This window comes from Myotis daubentonii, chromosome 10, assembly GCF_963259705.1.
Source record: "Myotis daubentonii chromosome 10, mMyoDau2.1, whole genome shotgun sequence".
NCBI classification, from domain to species: domain Eukaryota; kingdom Metazoa; phylum Chordata; class Mammalia; order Chiroptera; family Vespertilionidae; genus Myotis; species Myotis daubentonii.
The window spans coordinates 16,434,011-16,453,969 of record NC_081849.1 but is presented as its reverse complement, the minus strand read 5'-3'; the positions used below and the strand labels follow the sequence as shown (position 1 = coordinate 16,453,969).

Here is a 19,959-nt window from a genome sequence, read left to right as displayed (position 1 = left end):
TCTTCTCAGCTCCTGTCACCTTTCATCTGATGCTGACTGTAGAACTTTCTCCATTAGCACTAAGATGATGTTCATAGATCGTGAATCACATACTTGAATTTCTACTGTACCAAAACATCTTTCCAGGCACGGGGAAAACAGAAGACCTATACAACAAATACCATAAATGACTATAATATAACAAATAGGTCAGTGTAGGGTAACTGACAAATTGGTCAGTGTAGGGTAACTTCTGTAACAAACAACCTCAAAATCTCAGTGCCTTGATACAATAAAAGCATTCATCACCTTCCCATGTTTGTCAGTTTCTATTAGGACTGGGACCAGGGTACTTCCACCTGGGGACTTTCCATACCCTAGAATCTTGGCTACCCGCTGGGGTTCTCTGAATCCCACAGGAAGAGGAAGAATGAGAGAAGCGCATAGAGGATTGTGTGGGAGGTTTTGGGGGGACAAACTTCAAATTGTCACCTACTCTTTGGCCCATATTCTATGGGCCAGAGCCCAGTCACATGGACCCATGTAACTGAAAATGAGCTGGGAAATGAGGTTTAGCCACATGCCCAGGAGGAAAAGGAAACGAGGCTGATAAACATATATCTGTTCCAGCCACAACTAAGTTGGAGATAAGTGCCATGGAGACTCAAAATAGGAAAATCAGATTTTGGGGGAGGTGATAAGGAAAGCAGTCATTTCTTAATTGGGCTCTGAAGAGTCCCAAAGACTTCAACTGCCTCAAAAGGGCAAATACAGGTTTTATGTCTTAATGGAAGTTCACTAAGGATAAAGCTGGAGAGTCAGGTCCAGGTCAAGGCCTGCTATACCAGCGGTTCTCAACCTGTGGGTCGCGACCCCTTTGTCCGTCAAACGACCCTTTCACAGGGGTCGCCTAAGACCGTCCTGCATATCAGATATTTACATTACGATTCCTAACAGTAGCAACATTACAGTTATGAAGTAGCAACGAAAATAATTTGATGGTTGGGTCACAACATGAGGAACTATATTTAAAAGGGCCAGAAGGTTGAAAACCACTGTGCTATACTTTAAGTTCAAGATGTTATGTAGCCGCCCTAACCGGTTTGGCTCAGTGGATAGAGCGTCGGCCTGCAGACTGAAAGGTCCCAGGTTCGATTCCGGTCAAGGGCATGTACCTTGGTTGCGGGCACATCCCCAGTAGGAGGTGTGCAGGAGGCAGCTGGTCGATGTTTCTCTCTCATTGATGTTTCTAACTCTCTATCCTTCTCCCTTCCTCTCTGTAGAAAAATCAATAAAAATTTATAAAAAAAAAAAAAGATGTTATGTAGCCTTTATCTGCAAACAGTAGGAACCCCCAAATAAACAAGTTTCTTCTCCAGAATACTTATTAATGAAGATATCATGATAGCTGTCAGGATATAGGATGACCTTTATTTACAATTATTTGAGAATACTGTTATATTACCATTAACTTTAGTGGTAAATTCACAGAGCAAAATCTTTTTTTTTTTTTTTTTTTTTTTTTAGGTAGAATAAGGACAACAACATGGGTCAAGTTCATTTGGTTACTCTCAATGGTGCAAATACACACAGGACTTAACGGAAGTCTATGTGCAGTGCCTTAGAGCCCTCACTGTGCCTCAGAGGAAAAGGGTATCTACACTGTTATGAGTCTGTGCTTTCCCATAAAGTTATGTAAACGTGGGTATTATTTTATACCGGCTGTAGGATCATGCATCCTTTCACCTAAATTTAGAACCTGACATCAGCCATTCATTTACAATGACAGACCGGAAGCTCATCTGCAGTCAGGCCCTGTGTGGCTCTTTAGATGCTGGAGGACAGCGAACAGAAATCCCAAAACAGTTGTCGTTTCTAATGCATTTAAACTTGCTGAATTTCCTTTCAACTCAGCTAGGTTGCTTCTCTCCAGATCTTTTCACTTGGGTAGTCACTTTGTGTATAAATCCATGAGTTTACGTTTAAGACCACTAACCCTTTCATGGAGTTTTGCATTCAGGAAAAAAAAAAAAAAAGAAAGCAGCCCGCTGGTGTGGGTGAGTGGTGGAGCATCGACCTACGAGCCAGGAGGTCACGGTTCGATTCCCGGTGAGGGTGCACCCCCACAGTTGTGGACTCGATTCCCAGTATGGGGCGTGCAAGAGGCAGCCGATCAGTGATTCTCAGCATTGATATTTCTATCTCTCCCTCTTCCTTCCCCTCTGAAATCAATTTAAAAAAAAAAAAAAAAAGTAAAGATTTTTCTCTTCCTTTCCAGTGGCTGCTGACTGGTGACAGCAGGGTTTGACAGAGGTCTAGGAATGGTGTTAAAGGGTAAAAGGGACGGTGCAGGACTTCCCTTGGGCACAGCATTTGCCAATTTACACATAGAAATAAGATGCTGTGTTGCACATCTTCATTTTCCTACTTTTCTTTTCTTGTTGGATGTATTTATTTGAACAAGCATTCTGCACTGTTTCTAGATGAACAACAGTTGAAATAAAACAAATGCTTCAAACTAAATACTTTTCATTTAAAATTGCCCACAAGACCAGTATTTCTGAGCATACAAATCACCTGGAGGTCTCACATGACAATACTTGGCACTGCCTTTTTAAATGGGCACACAATAGGTCCTCATTTAATGTCATCAGTAGGTTCTGGGACATGGCGATTTTAAACAAAATGACAGGTGAGATCAATTTTATCATAGGTTACTTCAGTGGTTCTCAACCTTGGCTGCACATTAGAAGCACCTGGGAATCTTTTTTAAATCCTGATTTCTGGGCCTCATCCTCCGGAAATTCTGTTTCTTTGTTACTAATGTTGTGGCCCCACCCCATAACAAAGAAACAGAATTTCCCGAGGATGAGGCCCAGAAATCAGGATTTTAAAAAGATTCCCAGGTGCTTCTAATGTGCAGCCAAGGTTGAGAACTACTGGGTGACTTGATATAATTAAAAATCAAATTCTTACAGCACATTTCTAATTACAGAAACATCACCAAACTTCTAATGAAAGATTCAAAACACTTCTGATATTAGACATCGAAATATATGTGAATTATACATACATTTAAGGTGAATAGCCTGGTTGGAGTGGCTCAGTTGGTTGAGCATTGTCCCACCCATGGAAAGATTGTCAATTTAATGCCTGGTCAGGGCACATACCTGGGTTGCAGATTTGTGTCCCAATTGGGGAGCGTGTGGAAGGCAACCAATTGATGTTTCTTTCTCTCTCTCTCTCTCTCTCTGAAGGCAACCAATTGATGTCTCTCTCTCTCTCTCTCTCTCTCTCTCTCTCTCTCTCTCTCTCTCTCTCTCTCTCTCTCTCTCTCTCCCTTTCTCACTCTAATCATGTCCTTGGAGGATTTTTTAAAAAGATTAATAAAAACAGGAAAGATGATTTCCAACCCACTGATACCAGAGCCTACCCCAGTAGTTTAAGGTACAGGGATGAACCCACCCTGGACAGGATGTCCTTCCACAGCAGGGCACTCACACCCATCACACTAACTCAGACTGGGACAACGTGGACACCAGCTCACCTCGGGTGCACATCTTTGTGACGTGGAGGAAACTGGAATCCTTGGAGAAAACCCAAAGGCCCAACCGAGAATCGATTTTATTTCTCTCGTCAACGTTATAACCAAATGATGCTGAATGGAAACAATGCTACTCAAGGACCTTCTGCACACTCAGCAGCTCTTCACAGTTCTCAACTGGGTACATGGCTCATTTTTCACAGCTTTCTTTTATTTTAAAAATATATTTTATTGATTTCAGAGAGGAAGGAGAGAGAGAGAAACATCAATAATGAGAATCATTGATTGGCTGCCTCCAGCATGCCCCCTACTGGGGATGGAGCCCGCAACCCAGGCATGTGCCCTTGACCAGAATCAAACCTGGGACCCTTCAGTCCGCAGGCTGATGCTCTATTCACTGAGCCAAACCAGCTAGGGCACAGCTTTCTCTCTTTATAAGCGATTTGAAAATGCTTGCACCAGTACCAAATTTACTTTTGTTGAATTCTGTGCTGTATTTTAATTACTAGTGTACTTATATCTCTTTACAATATAGTGTGCTTAATGACAGAACTATTTTACTCATCTCCATACTCGTGTCTTCCTATGATTTAAATATTTTTTTAAGTTTATTGATTTTACAGATTGGAAGGGAAAGAGAAAAACATTGCTTTATTGTTCCACTTACTTATGCATTCCTTGGTTGATTCTTGCATGTGCCCTGACTGGGGATCGAAGCTACAACATTGGTGTAGCGGGAACAACACTAACCAACTGAGATACCCAGCCAGAGATTCCTGAGTGATTTACTTCGTATTTGTTGAGATCTACACATTAATTCAAATCTTTTCCATGATATTCCAATGTTTTGCACATGAAGTATTTCACATCCAGTGGGACAATTTTGTTCCCCAGAACACATTTGGCAATGTCTAGACACCTTGCTGGTTGTCACACTTGAGGGTGGAGGCTGCTACGGACATCTAGTGTGCAGGTGTGAGGGACACAGCTCCACAACAAAGAATCATTCAGCACAAATGTCAATAGTGCTGAAGTTGGGAACTGAAATTTACCAAAGAAATTGTTGTTGCACAATGTCTGCATGTGGCTAAGATTTCCTGTCACTTAAATTACAATAGTGAGTACTTGAGCAGTCTGTGGCAATGACATTGGGATTTCACCACTTCTGAATGTGTAATTATATTGCCTCCTCAAACAAATGCAACTTTGTGCATATGATCTCCTCTAAGTCTCTCAAATTTGCTAAGATTTGCATCCTCTAAAAGACTTTATATATGCATACACATATACATATACTAGTACACATACATATATTTACACATACATTCTAAAGACAAACAGATAGTAGATAGAAAGACTGACAAATAGATAAACTACTTACTTCAAGCAGTGAGCACTCAGGTAGAATGGCAAACATTTAATCCAACGAATTATTATTTTTCTTTCTTTAGGACACCTATACCTTGTCATAAAGTCAGAATTCCTATGTTTTTATCAATCAACTAGAGGACCAGTGCACAAAATTCGTGCATGGGGTGGAGGGGTCCCCTCAACCCAGCCTGCACACTCTCCAATCCAGGAAATTCCTCTTGATCACCACTAACTCCCTCTGCCTGCCAGCCTGATCGCCCCCAACTGCCCTCCCCCCTGTGCCCCGCTGGCCTGGTTGCCACTAACTGCTCCCCTAATGACCTGGTTGCCCCTTACTGCCCCCCCCCACCAGCCTGGTCACCTGTTACTGCCCGTCTTGCCAGCCTGGTCACCCCCAACTGCCCCCCTGGGCACCCCAACTGCCCCCCTCCCCCGCCAGCCTGGTCACCCCAAGCAGCCTGCTTGTTCAGTCATTTGGTGGTCCCTTACTAGCCCCCCTGCCGGCCTGGTCACCCCACGCAGCAAGCTGCTCAGTCATTTGGTTGTCCTAACTAACTCCCCTGCCAGCATGGTCGCCCCACTCAGCCTGCTGTTCAGTCATTTGGTAGTCCCTCACTAACCCCTCTGCCAGCCTTGTCGCCCCATGCAGCCTGCCAGCCTGCTGTTCAGCCATTACTATTACTGTGACGGTGTCCCCAACAATTTGCATATTCCTCTATTATTAGTATCCAATTTAATAAATACAGAATATGCAAACTGACCATCACACCATCACAAAGATGGCGGCGCCCATACCAGAAGATCGTAGCACCCAGTCCCCTCAGCCCCACTGGGGTCCTCCAGTCCTTTCAGTCCTGCCGGGGGTGGCAGGCCCGTGGTGCGGCCAGACCCACCCTCAGCCCCCCAGTCCCCCAGGGCAGGCCCGAGGCACAGGCAAGCCTCGGATGGCAGCTGCCCAGCTGCCCAGGGCTGCCCGAGGCTCAGGTAACCAGGGCCGGCCAAGGCTTGTGCTGTTGGCAGTGACAGCAGCAGAGGTGTGATGGGGGCATTGCCTTCCCCTGATGGCCGGCTCGCCTCCTGCCCCTGAGGGCTCCCGGACTGTAAGCAAGCCGGCTTGAGGGTTCCCCCTACCAGTGCATGAATTTTCATGCACCAGGCCTCTAGTAGACACAGAAAAAATATACAAACTTAGCTTTCTTTTTTCATATCATAGTATCAAATTATGTTCTTTTACTCAAACAGATATCTCATTTGATTTCTCTGTAGATCTGCAATATTCCTTGGAATGATAATACATTTTAAAAATTGCCTCAAGAAAGTCACATAATTTAGCTTGTTTCTTTTTGAAATGTAATCACAATTCAGTCATCTATTTTTATTTTCAGAAAAGGTATTTTGAAATGTTTACAGTATTAAATTTGCTTCCTAAGAAACTAATGTATATGATGGGGGAATGGGAGGTGGGTAGGTTTTGTCTTATCACTCTGATGAAGGCTGGCATTCATTTAGCTCAGTGGTTCTCAACCTTGGCTGCACATTAGAAGCACCTGGGAATCTTTTTAAATCCTGATTTCTGGGCCTCATCCTCTGGAAATTCTGTTTCTTTGTTACTAATTTTGTGGCCCCACCCCATAACAAAGAAACAGAATTTCCGGAGGATGAGACCCAGAAATCAGGATTTTAAAAAGATTCCCAGGTGCTTCTAATGTGCAGCCAAGGTTGAGAACCACTGATTTAGCTAATCTATATCTATAAAAGCCTAACATGAAAATTGTCCCTTCAGGAGTTCAACCAGGAGACCAGAAGTTCAATTGCTCGCTATGACGTGTGACCAACAGCTGGCGGCACGGAATGAAGGAAGGCCCTGGCCAGCAGCTGGGGAAGGGAGGCTCTGGCGGGCAGCTGGAAGGCCCCAATCAGCCCTGATCACTGGCCAGGCCTAGGGACCCTAACCATGAGTGAATTTCGTGCATCCAGTCGCTAGTCTGGGTGATAAGAAGGAAACATTCTTTGACAAGGTTTTTTGGTCACAGGTATACCACATAAAGTCAAAAGATTACCTCTATATCTAAAACGTATGATCTCTGATATATCAGCTTAATTTTTTTCTTGTTTTCAACAAGAGAACTGGACTGGTCTTTTAACATATATAAATGACAACAACTGGTAAAGTGAGAACATCTTTTGGCACACTTGAGAAACCCATTAAAAAAAGTCATTTGTCCTATTAAAGATAAATACAAAGTGCTTCAAGGATATGAATATGGGGAAGACATACTAAAACGTCTACTAACTAGTTATAATATTAGTAAATCATTCTAATGAACTGACTCATATTTATGCTCGGAGTTACTTGGAAATATTCCTGACTGGCCCCTTGTATTGCATTTGACCTAGAAAACTTTTTAAAGTAACTTGGTAACTATTACAATTGTTCTTATTTTCAACACGGAGGGTCCCTCTCCTGGGGTAGATTTAACCATGCAAAGAGAATTAAAATATGACCATTGCTTTTCCCTACAACTGATGTTAAATTTGTGAATGTTTTAATTAGTTCATTATTGGAGACTAGCACTTACATACTTTCCTAAGGAAAACTATTCTTTTTTCTTTTTCAAATATACTTTTATTGATTTCAGATAGGAAGGGAGAGAAAGATAGAAACATCAATGATGAGAGGGAATCATTGATTGGCTGCCTCCTGCACACCCCCTGCTGGGGATCAAGCCGCAACCTAAGCATATGCCCTTGACCGGAATTGAACCTGGGACCCTTCAGTCCACAGGCCGACGTTCTATCCACTGAGCCAAACCAGCTAGGACAGGAAAACTACTATAGGTCCTCGGGTTACGCTGGAGATCTGTTCCTATGGCACGAAGTGATGCAATTTTCGCCGTAAGTCGGAACCCACCTACATAAGCACCTACGTCACTCACATGGAGCACATACACAGCAGTAATGAAGTGAAACAGTAAAAAAAATTTAAAAGATAACAATTCCTGACCTTTACTTGTGGTAAATAAGTAATAAAAAACATAAAGCACCTATGTACATACGTGGCAATGACGGAACTTTTTTTTTTTAAATACTGTAAATGGGAGATGGCGACATAACCACAAAACAACATACGCTGAGTCCGACGTAACCCGAGGACTGCCTATATTCTTATTCATTAGAGTAGGCAATGAGGAACAGAATGAGAATAAGCAGCATGCACACACGCATACACATTCCCCACACTCACTCACCACACTGGCTATGAACTGTTAATAAGCAGCAGGAAAATGAATGATTATAATGCCTCTTTTGCCATCAGTAAAGAAAATAAAAAGGGGCTATGACTTAACTAAAAACTGAATCATATGGCTCTAAAGAATTTATTAAGAAATTAAATTTATCTCAAAAAACATTTTGATATATCGAAGTCTCTAATAATTTATTAGTTAAGATATTGACTTATAAGATATACATGACTTACTACCTTAAAATATAAATGGCCAGAGGGAATATGCCTCTTTTTTATGACAAACTTTAATTACAATAAAAAAATACTGAAGTCAGTTCATAACTTTAAACTTTAACTTACTTCTCTGTAGCAAAATCAAATCATGACTATTAAGATCCTGGGTCAGAAATCACAATCTGCTTAAATATTTTAGATTTATCATCTAAAAAGGAAATCTAAAAATCTTGACTAGCAATTCTAATTTGTAGTGTTTCAAAATATGGGAGAAAAGGTTAATCTTAAGTATAGAATTTTTAAAATATTTCCAAGTTTAGATAATTAACTATTGTCAGCCTGTAATTTTTTTTTTAAATCCTCACCCAAGGATATTTTTCCCATTGATTTTTAGATTTTTAGATAGTGTGAACGCAGGGGATTGGGGGGGGGGGGGGAGGGAGAGGGGAGGACAGAGAGCAAAACATCAATTTGAGAGAGACACATCAATAGGTTGCCTACCACATGCGCCCCAACCAGGCCAAGGAACAAACCTACAACCCAGGTATGTGCCCTTGACCAGGAATGGAACCTGTGACCCTTTGGTGCACTGGCCGATGCTCTCCACCGAGTCACACGGGCCAGGGCTGATTTTATCATCTTATTTAAAAAAATGCTGCCCTGGCCGATGTGGCTCAGTTGGTTGGGTACCATCCTGTGCACCAAGAGATTGCCAGTTCAGTTCCTGATCAGGATACATGCCTGGGTTGTGGACTCAATTCCCGGCAGGGGGTGTGCAGGAGGCAGCCCATCGATGTTTCGCTGTCACATTGATGTTTTTCTCTCTCTCCTTCTCCCTTCCTCTCTCTCTAAAAATCAATACAAACATAAAAAATGCTATTTTATTAAATTGATAAATAATAACAATGTATTTAACCAACAATAAGGAAATGTCACTACTATTCCTATGAACAAACAATTCCATGGCACAGTGTAAAATGTTCTTCCTGAATAGACTCTTGCCCAGCTTCTGGCTTCGTTCCCTGACCTGACACATCTCTCTACCCCATGTCTACCCATTCTTGACTACTTTTAAGTTCCCAGAATGTATGTGGTTGTTGAACAATCTCTTCTGCCTTGAAAACCGTCTCTACTATCCATCTTTAGGAATCAGTTCAAATGAAACCTCCTAGGTCAAGTCTCCCAGTGTTCCCAGAGAGCTTTGTATACTCATACTCTATCGCATGTATCAAAATACCGCAACTGGCCCTAACTGGTTTGGCTCAGTGGGTAGAGCATCGGCCTGCAGACTAAAGGGTCTCAGGCTCAATTCCAGTCAAGGGCATGCACCTTGGTTGCGGGCACATCCCCAGTAGGGAGTGTGCAGGAGGCAGCTGATCGATGTTTCCCTATCATCGATGTTTCTAACTCTCTATTCCTCTCCCTTCCTCTGTTAAAAAAAAAAAAATCAATAAAATATATTTAAAAAAAGAAAACATACCGCAACTGTTTGAGGACATGTCTGTCCTTCCCGCTTCCCACAGGAACACACACAAACACACACACACACCTGCATTTCTGAATTCTCAACATTTAGGTGCTTAATGTTTGTTAAATTATAAGCATTTTCTAGGGCATCTTTCCTCTTAAAGCCCATTTGTTGGAAGATTTCTTTTTAAACGTGTGAGAGTTGAATGTCTACATTCGATAATGTCTACACGTGCAAAGAGTATCTTACCCCTTCCAAACCAAGTATAGCGGTCATCTATTTTTCTAAGGTTGAATTAATTCATTAGATCAAGAAGACCATTTTTGAGGTCTAAGGACAAAGGGCACTATTGCTTATCAGCCTAAGGTTGCTAAAAATCTAAAATAGGTACAATTTGCTTTAAAGGAGAAAAGAGCAAAAAAATTTAACTGCCCTTAAAAAGAATGATTGTATGTTTATCAAACACTCAGCTTCATTTAGGCATTTAATTAAGCCATTTATTGCTTCAAGTGTGTTACCATGAACATTTTAATATACACTCCACAGCAGTAAGGCCTCAATTTTCCCCACCTATAAACTGTGAACCCACATTTGTATTTTTTTTATGCCACCAATTGTTACATGAGTTTTGTACACAACAAAGATTTTTGAATGTGTATTTGATAATACCAAAAATGCTCATCATACCCCTTGTCAATGTCACAACAAACACTAATAGTTGGCCACATTATTTTTGATGAGGTAGTTCCATGTCTGGCTATCTGAGATATTAACAGGTTCCACCCATTATTAAATAACTGCACAAAGTTTTGGTTTACTTCTTTATACACACTTCACAAAATAGTCAATGTTTGAGTTGAAGATTTGTCAAAATGTTTTCGGAGTGATTTGGGAAGCAGTGGAATTCACATACTGAAAAGGGCTGTAGCAGCTGGAAGTAGGGATGTTCCTGACTCTGACAAGGAACTTTCTCTGAAAATAAGGCTGAATATAAGGCTTTATCCTTTGACCAATTCCTATAATACAAATAAGTTTGGGAAAATCATTACATTTAATTAGAACATTAAACAATAACACTAAGCATCTCCAGGCAACATGCTGATAAGCTAATTGAATACTACGTTATATATTATTTCTTAAAGATTTATAAAATTTCCATGAAATATTGAGTACCACCAAATTGTGATACTAGTGATACTATGAAATCATGGGAACCCACAAATGAACCTAACTTAGCTTTATGGGCTGTCCAGTTATAAAACAGACTGCAGCAGCTCAGAGCTGTGGCATTGGGAAGCTGGAAGAGAACTCTGAAATCCCCTATCTAACCCAAACCCTTTGGGTAGCATTGCATAGACGTCACAGTTTTCTGAATAAGTTCTAAGAGGCTCATAAGTAGTTTTCATTAAAGTAAAAATCTGATGTACCCAGTACGTTTTGATATAAAAAATATGACATAATAAATATTTTAAAAGCTTTAAGGATTTTTCTACTGACCAGACTCAATAGTATGCAAAATTTATAATTTAAATAGCACCTATAGAATAAAACCATAGAAGTGCTTTAGAGACTTCCTACAGCTAGCATCACCCTGGTTTAGTAAGGCCCAGAGTGATTAAAAAATTGAATTAACTGTCATACTAATATATGGTAAAATAAAAAACAGAACTGAATTTTAAGCTCCAATCCAGGGGTCGCTTTACTTAAATTGGCCACACTGCCTTAAGTCAAATATCTATAACCATTATTTTCATTTTACCTGCTGTAATTAGACTTCTTTCATGTCCTTCCAACTGAAGGAAAAGTCAGAGAGATGATCTAAAAAAATACATCTGCATTTCAAATTTACATTAAAAATGTCTTTCCCTTATTTTCACATCACAAATTCTAAGCATTATTAAAGAAATCACAGATTAAACAGCTTTCTGTGTCCTGGGCCTCAGTCCTTAGATTATGAAAATTGGAATTTAATTAGAATTGAGAAATTTTCATTAAGTGTGTAAAGTATAAATACAAGTAATTTTTTAAAAACTTTATTTTAACACCTAATACAATTCCAATTTTAAGGATTACTTGCACAAAAAAATAAACACATTTGGTATAAAAATGTATCACTTTAATACGCTTTCCCCTTCAGCCCCTCCCCGCCCACCCTCATGAACTGCACTCAGTTTGGATGTAGAGACATAGAAAGACTAATAGCACAGGTTAGCTTTTACCTACAGGAGTTTCTGTGTATGTACCCAGTACTCTAGAGGACACCCGCTCACTTCATCACATGAACCACTTCCTTCAGCCTGCTGAATGTAGTTTCACAAAGAAACAAAGCTTATTATAAAGGCATTTAAAAAACCATTATCTTAAATTCTTTTTAGAAGCACTACCTTTTTTTTAACCATTTATATACAGTATTACATAACAGCTCTGGAGTGCAGTACATGCAGCAGAACATACCTGTTGAATATAAAATACTTTTCTTAAAACCTTCATCGTTGGAATTCTTAAAGTCTAAATTATAGAATGCCCATTACTTTGTGAAAACGGCTGAGGAGTACAAATGTCTGCATATGTTGGCCACTGAAAGAATCCAAGGCTAACTGGAATAATATTCATAGCACACCAGGAGTGCATAAATAATTTACTTACATTATTAAAATACAACCCATAAAATTCAAGTTCAAGATCTAACAGGATTGCCTATGTAAATCCTTTAAGTGGTTGCCTGGAAATGCACTGTATCTTCTTTCTCTTTTCTTCTCTTTTAAAGTCCTATATAAAATGTTTAGTTTAAGTCTTACTCTTTCTCAAATGAAATGACCATCTTTATTTGTGCCGACTGCCTCTTCTCTTCATGGCAGCAGTACACTGTGGACAGTACCATTTTCCTTTTGGTGCTTCTGTCAACCCAACGCATCCATAATGGAACCATTCTATAGGGCACTAGAAAGCAAAATTGCAAAGAAGTTTTTAGTTTTTAGTTCTTCTAAAGATTAGAGAGTATATTAAAATATGTCCACTACACCAAATATTAGATTAATGGAAACATAATGTTTAGATCTAGGAGCTGATTTATAAACAACACAGTCCAACTGATAAGCTTCGGAGATGAGGCAATGGAGGCACAGAAAAATTATGTACCTTTGTTAACTGAGATTCATGTAATCTATTTCCATAATTCTAAATAATGAACTAAACTTTACTAATTTTCATTTTCTTGGAGAGTAAGTTGATACCAACTTTAAAGATAAGTGAGATGGGTCTCTTATGTAAAAAGAAATTTATTTTAAAGATTTTATTTAATACTAGAGGCCTGGTGCATGAGATTCGTGCACTGGGGAAGGGAGGTGGTCCCTCAGCCTGGCCTGCACCCTCTCGCAGTCCAAGAGCCCTCAGGGGATGTCTGACTGAAGGCTTAGGCCCACTCCCGAGTCAAACATCCTTAATGCTGCCGTGGAGGCGGGCTTCTGGGCTTCTGGCTGAGCAGCACTCACCCTGTGGGAGCGCACTGACCACCAGGGGGCGGCTCCTGCATTGAGTGTCTGCCCCCTGGTGGTGAGTGCGCATCATAACGACTGTTGTTTGGCTGTTTGGTCAATTTGCATATCACCCTTTTATTATATAGGAGGATTCAGCTTTATTCGCTCCCACATGGAGTAGAATAAGCTACTTGTAATTAAAGACATAAAGGAATGCCCTGGCTTTCCCTTTTGGATAAACCCATTCCTAGATATGCAGAGAGGAATAGTGCTGTACTCTGCAATATATTAGGCAGTTCTACACTTCCATAGAAAACCTTAGCATTCAGAAAATCTTAACTGGGAATGAGAGAGATCAGAATATGATAGGTTAATCACAGAAATCTGATTTGTCATTTCCACTAACTGCCTAGGAGACAGTTTCCAATGGTGTTCTTTAAATGCTTGGGCAATACTGTTTTACAATCATTACCAGCAGCCCACAAGTGATTCTAAAGAGGGAAGTGGAAGGAGGGTCTTTCTCTTTCTATGCGAACATGTTTTTGGGACCCTGTCAAGTCAGAGAAAGTCCAAATTTCAAGGTACCTAGCCAACCCTGCTCAATCTTTACACTGTTTATAAATTTAAATCTCTTAGCATAACATTCCCGAGTAGGATTTCTATAGAATTCGGAGTTGTTACCCCTCTGGAGTAAAAGATGGACAAAAGAGTTATATGAAAGTAAGGAGGGAGTGAAAATTACTAAACAAACATATTCTCAGCATTCAATAAAGAGTATCTCTAATCAAAAGTAAGCTTTCAGAAGAAGAGCAATTTTAAGACTCCTTTTTTTTTAATATAAGTGATTTTTTTTATATCAGCTGACACCTGCAGAGTACAATAGGACATACTACACTAATGGGAGGAAAATAATCTTACATTAGATGCTCAACATCCCACCCTTCACCTAAGCACCATGCTTCTTGAAAAAATGTATTGTTTTCAAGTTCCAATTCTTCACTGTGATAAGTGAATTGAATTCTAGCAAACACAATATTCTTTAGCAAAGGGGGAGAGGATGTTTCTAATTTTCATACAATGTAACACCTTTTTGAGAAATACAATTTGCATAAAACCATAAAATTAGCTTTAAAAGTTAAAATAGGGAAGACATTAAGAGACACTATCCTATTTTGGAGAGGAATATTTCTAGCACTAATATGACATAATTAACATAACTGCAAACTGTTTTCTGGGTTAGACTGAAAGACACAATAAATAAAAATATTCAAATAATAATGTGATTTTTTTCATTCCTGAATAGAAAAATGTGATACTTACATCTTGGTTATCACAGCCCACCATCTCACCATAGGATACCTGGTTAAAGAAAAAAATCTTATTATCACTATAGAACAAGCATCTAAATCCAAATTAACTGTTTATGATACTATTAGAAAATGAAAATACACTGAATATACACTTGCATTAAGAAACAGGGTACACAGATTTATACATTTACCTAGTTTTTCCAAAAGACTTTACGGAGGCGGGGGGGAGACACACAGAAATTGTATGCCCTTTGAAAGTCTGAAAGAACCTGCTCTGTGGGAGTCATCTCTGTGGATGGTTCCTTTATTAAAGACCTTAAGTTTCTTTTTTGGTTACTTACCTGCTTCGGTTTTAATTTTTTCTTGGGTCACATTAGGTCATCTACATTTTAGCAGTCAACAGTCCATTTCATTGAAACTTCTAAACTCATTACGTATTATATGTCCTTTCTCATTTTCCTTTTTGCGGTACACTGCTGGCACTTTATAGCACAACTTCCTAACTCCTGAATTCATTGAAGTTCTCAATGGACTGAATAATTTTCCAGAAAAGGCAACTAGATGGCATACTTTCAGATTCTATGGACATGAACAATAACTTTACTCTGGGTGACAGTTTTTTGGGGAACACTCAAATTTCTCCCTCAAAGTTCTACATACATATTTCATCAACTTCTGATTGTTAGTGTTATGGAGGGGAAATTGTGGGTGAATCTGATTTTGTTCTTTTGTAGGTAACCTGCTTTTATTTGCCAAGATTTATACAAGATTTCCTTTCCTTAACCCAGGAATGAAATCAGTCAGCACCTTCATCTTGGACTACCCAGTCTCCAGAACTGTGAGGAATAGAGTTCTGTTCTTTAAACCACGCAGCCCGTGGTATATACTATTATGGCAACACGAACAGACTAAGACAATATGCACGTGGGATATGTAGTAGCGGTACAAAAAATGCTTAATTACAGGTTATATCTGAGGGCTGAGATTATGGATAACTTACATGTTTCTTTATACTCTTTGTATTTACAACAAACGTCATTTTTATAAAAAGCCAGAGAAAATTGTATATGTATAAAAAAAGCAAGGGTATTTTAACTGGAGTAAAAATAGCACTTGAAAAAAAAATGAAATTGTTTTTTCCTAGTTTGTTCAGATTATGCTTTTATAGACACATGCCAGACTTTTACCTGATTACAGATGCAATATCGTGGTTCATTTGGATCATAAGTCCAATCGACCTGACTATTTGAATCGGATTCTGGTACTACTGTTGTTTGTTGAGAGATTTCTTGTACAACAGTTGACGATGAAGAACACGATGACAAGGAAGAGGAGGAGGAGGACGAGGATGACTGCTGGCTTGAAGACTTGTTGTTGTTTCTGAAAAAAACAGCATCAGTTTTATTTGCTCAGCATCCAGAAGTTACCTGAGAATAACTACTAAATAAAAGTGGTATGAAATCAAATATATAAATTAATGTTTAAGATCAAATTAAAGTAATCTGATAGTTTTAAAAGCATAATCATTTAGAACAACAAAGAGCAACATTTTTCATGATTTATTTTTCTTTAAAATTTTTTGTTATCTGGAGAATAAAGGTATTCAAAAGGAAATTTTTTTCAAAATATTTCAGAGTTTTTAAAGTAATTTTTTAATCAGTTACTATTTACTATTGACTTAAATTGTAGGCAATATCTTTAAGAACTAGTATTAGTTATGGCTCCCTTACAGATATTCTTTGTATTTTTAAGCACACTGAATACTCTTCATCAAAATCTAAAATACCAAGATGTATACAAAAGCATTTGGTGAGTCTGGCCAGTGTGGCTCAGTGGTTGAGTGTCCTCCCATGCACCAAGAGGTCACTGATTCGATTCCTGGTCAGGCACATGTCCGAGTTGCAGGCTTGATCCCCAGTATGGGATGTGCAGGAGGCAGCCGATCAATGTTTCTCTCTCATCGATGTTTCTCTCTCTCTCTCTCTCTCTCTCTCTCTCTCTCTCTCTCTCTCTCTCTCTCTAAAAGATAAAAAACAAACAAACATATTTTTAAAAAAAGCATTTGGTAAAAATGATCATGATCATCAACCAAAGTGTGAATACTTACCTATGTAGGACAGGAAACCAAAAGTTTTAAAATTCACAAGTAACTTACCATTATCTGCATGCTAATTCAATTGTAAAAATACAAAAATTTATCACTGGCAGTTGTAATAAATTTGGGTCATTAAGATGAATTAATTTTTAAAATACTTAGCACTTTTGTGGTAATTCTACATTGATCATTCTTTCAGGGACTTACAAAAATAGACTACATTAAAAAATTATAATACAATTATTAGGTAACTAATTCTGTTGGCCTAGCATTTGAACTTTCATTCTGTATGAACACCTAGCATATGCAGGTACTTAGGACAGACATTGCCAAGTACCACTGTTTTCATATTTAAAGTCAATACAATCATCCTAAGAGTATAATATACAAAATCTAGGGATATATTCATAATTTCAATTTTGGGGACATAAGACCAAGAATTAAGACACGTTGTTCTTAATCAAAATGAAGAATCTTATTTAAAAACAAAAAATTCCCAGGATTTAATTTGTATTTTATGTATTAATTTGCCTAAAATAAGAGGTTATAAATGAAGAAAGTTTCATGAAATGGTTTATCCTAACGAATAAAAGAAAGTAAACAGAAATAATTAATAAACCCAATTTAAGACTAGAAAAATTAAAGACTCTTAACCCTTTTTAAAGACTTTACCTCTTCAGAGTACAGCAGTGTGAATGACAATGCCATGCCTTTCACCTCTCCAAGCATCCTGACCCCTCATATGCTGCCTCTGTTTGACATGAAAGCCAGGGGATGCCTGCCAGCTGCATGCTTGGTAAAGGGACAGGGCTCCCGTAGCAATAAGACTTACTTGCTCTTTCTCCCACTCCGTGAGTCTGCTGCTGATGAACTGGCATTCTGTGTCAATGTAGTCATGAGCGCTGAAGATGATGAAAAGCCAGCTGTTTCCCTGGGCATTGAAAACTCCTTTCCCAGCTGAAAGTCATTATTTTTAAACGCTTCATAACTGGCTTTTAAACTTGATGTCCTTCGGCCCTCTTTCATCTTGAATAGACATTAATTGACAGTATTAATATACATATATATGTAGATTGTCTTTCTTAAGTATTAGTAGTTACATTACTTTGGTTTAACCAATTCTAATTTATTTTGTTTAAACCATTTTCATCATTATAATTTTAAGCTATTTTGTGTAAAGAATTTAAAATCAAGGCAACCTATGTTCTGCGGCTACAGAGAACGCCCTGGAACGGGTAGATAGAACAAAGTATTGTCCTAGCAGGTGCTGTGGGTTATAGTCAAGAACATGGACATCATGAGCAATTATTGTGAGAAGGACTCTGCATGAGACTGTATGAATCTATTTTTTATTTTTCACTATCAATCAAGTAATTTCTGCATGTTCATTTCTTTAAATAAAATATCAGATATCATAAAACTATGACTTAAAAATGAACCTGTGCAATTAAGAAAACTTCCTGTCCACACCTAGTTGTTTCTACTAGAATTTGCCAATATTTCGAACAAAACGAAACACCTTGTTCCACACCTTTTCCATTTTTTACCTGAGCTGTAGCTTGAACTGCTTGAGCAGCTGCCATGGTAATTGCCCCTGCACCAGTTCCTGAAGATAATGAGCCAATATTATAGGAGGCCAGAGGTTGGGAGGAATTCACATTGTAAGCATTGTTGGATGAGGCCGTAGAATTATTATTTCGACAACCTGTGTAGAATTAAAGAATAAATAGAAATGGTCAGAGAGAACATAATGTTAGTGTGTTTAAAATACTTTATTTCTCACAACAGATATAATCATGAATTTAAAATTTTCATGTCTCTATAAAATTTTCATGTCATATTTTTCCTTTTTCTTCTTTCTCCTTATGTAGAAATTAACCAGGTAAAGATTCTGTATATTCATTAATCCTGAGTGCTTTAATTTTCCCTTATTTTAACATGAACAAGCAAAAGCAACCAATCACATTTAAGAATACTTACCTAGTGTATTTTCCTTAGAGGCATCAGATGTTAGGGTAGAGAGAAGAGCTTCAGATTTAAACTTCTTTTCAGGAATATGATCTGTTGTCGTATGGTGAGAAGTTGGATTATACTTCCTTTCTGCATATAAAGAATCCATGTGTTTTTTAACTTTAGAGAAATACAGACAATGCATAATACTTCCATTTAGTTATAAACTGGTACATTTTATGATCTGAGTTCCTCATGATATACAGAACATTATGTTTTCTTATAAGAGGACAAACAGAACTCTCTATGCTACATGTTTTATCAAGAGCAAACTTCTTAGACATTAAAAAAAAATTTTAGTAGGAAAGTACTGAAGTTAATTCATCGATGCACAATGGGTTCACATGTAGCATGAGGGAAATTCTGTTTTGAAAACATTATCTACAATTTAGATAAATTTTCAATCAACCCTTCTATCATGTCAAATTGATCTGTCAAAAAATGCAGACAGTCATCAAGCCAACTGGCTTACCATTCACTTAGTCACTAAGTGAAACATTATTTCTGCCAAGCAGTAGACTAAGCACTGGAGAAGCAAGAATGAAAAAGACGAAGAGCCCGCCACGGAGTACTTTGTTGTCTGCCTTAGGTATTGTGTGTAGGAAGTATATGCTGCTATTAGTACCATACAGTCTTCCTCTATGGATTTTAGGGAAAAACAGATCCCTGTTCCCAAATCAAAGATGCTTTTCCCAAGTGAAGAAGAGAAGTCTGCCAATAATTGCAATGACAAATATATATCTAATGAAAGAAAAGTAAAGGAAAGATACTTATGTCTCAATCAGTTGTGTAGATCTAATAAAAAAATATACAGGTAATATGAGCTTTTAATTCTATTTAAAATTTTATTTGCACTAATAAACCAAACTTACTTTCCACTGGAGTATGTGAATGAGCGTGGTGATTGTTCACTGGCTGGGAAGGAGTATCTAATTCCAAAGATCCTGAAAAAAGAAAAAAATGACAGAGAGATTCACTGTCATTAACTGTCACCACAGAACTTTACATGTCAATCAACTACAGGTATTGTGTACCCTCACTCAGCAGAGGACTAGCAAACTCTGATGTATATGCCTGTGTCACTTTAGTCAAACATATTAGGTCACCACTGCCAATTTCACCCTGAATCAACTGCATACTTTCTGTAAACAATAAGTAATCCATTTCTCAATATTCACCTTACGTACAAAACAGGTCAAGGCATGCTAATTTCGATTAAGGGAATGCACAACAGTAGGTACCAAAT

At 38.5% G+C, this 19,959-nt stretch overlaps 1 protein-coding gene across 2 annotated transcripts in view; it reads right to left on the bottom strand.

Annotated features, from left to right (window-relative positions):
• Window positions 1-10,305: 10,305 nt before the first annotated feature.
• The window catches only part of ING3 (inhibitor of growth family member 3), a 33,263-nt gene continuing 23,609 nt past the window's right edge, over window positions 10,306-19,959 (bottom strand). The window contains exons 6-12 of one of the 2 annotated variants that reach the window (XM_059711646.1): window positions 19,586-19,657; window positions 18,684-18,803; window positions 18,251-18,408; window positions 17,536-17,729; window positions 15,796-15,988; window positions 14,619-14,657; window positions 10,306-12,762 (exon numbers count right to left, since the gene is read on the bottom strand). In XM_059711646.1, coding sequence (XP_059567629.1) covers window positions 12,646-12,762; window positions 14,619-14,657; window positions 15,796-15,988; window positions 17,536-17,729; window positions 18,251-18,408; window positions 18,684-18,803; window positions 19,586-19,657 — 893 coding nt within the window. In that variant the 3' untranslated portion in view covers window positions 10,306-12,645. Of the gene's footprint in view, window positions 12,763-14,618; window positions 14,658-15,795; window positions 15,989-17,535; window positions 17,730-18,250; window positions 18,409-18,683; window positions 18,804-19,585; window positions 19,658-19,959 lie in introns of those variants that run through there. The other variant, XR_009454693.1, reaches the window with a different exon arrangement.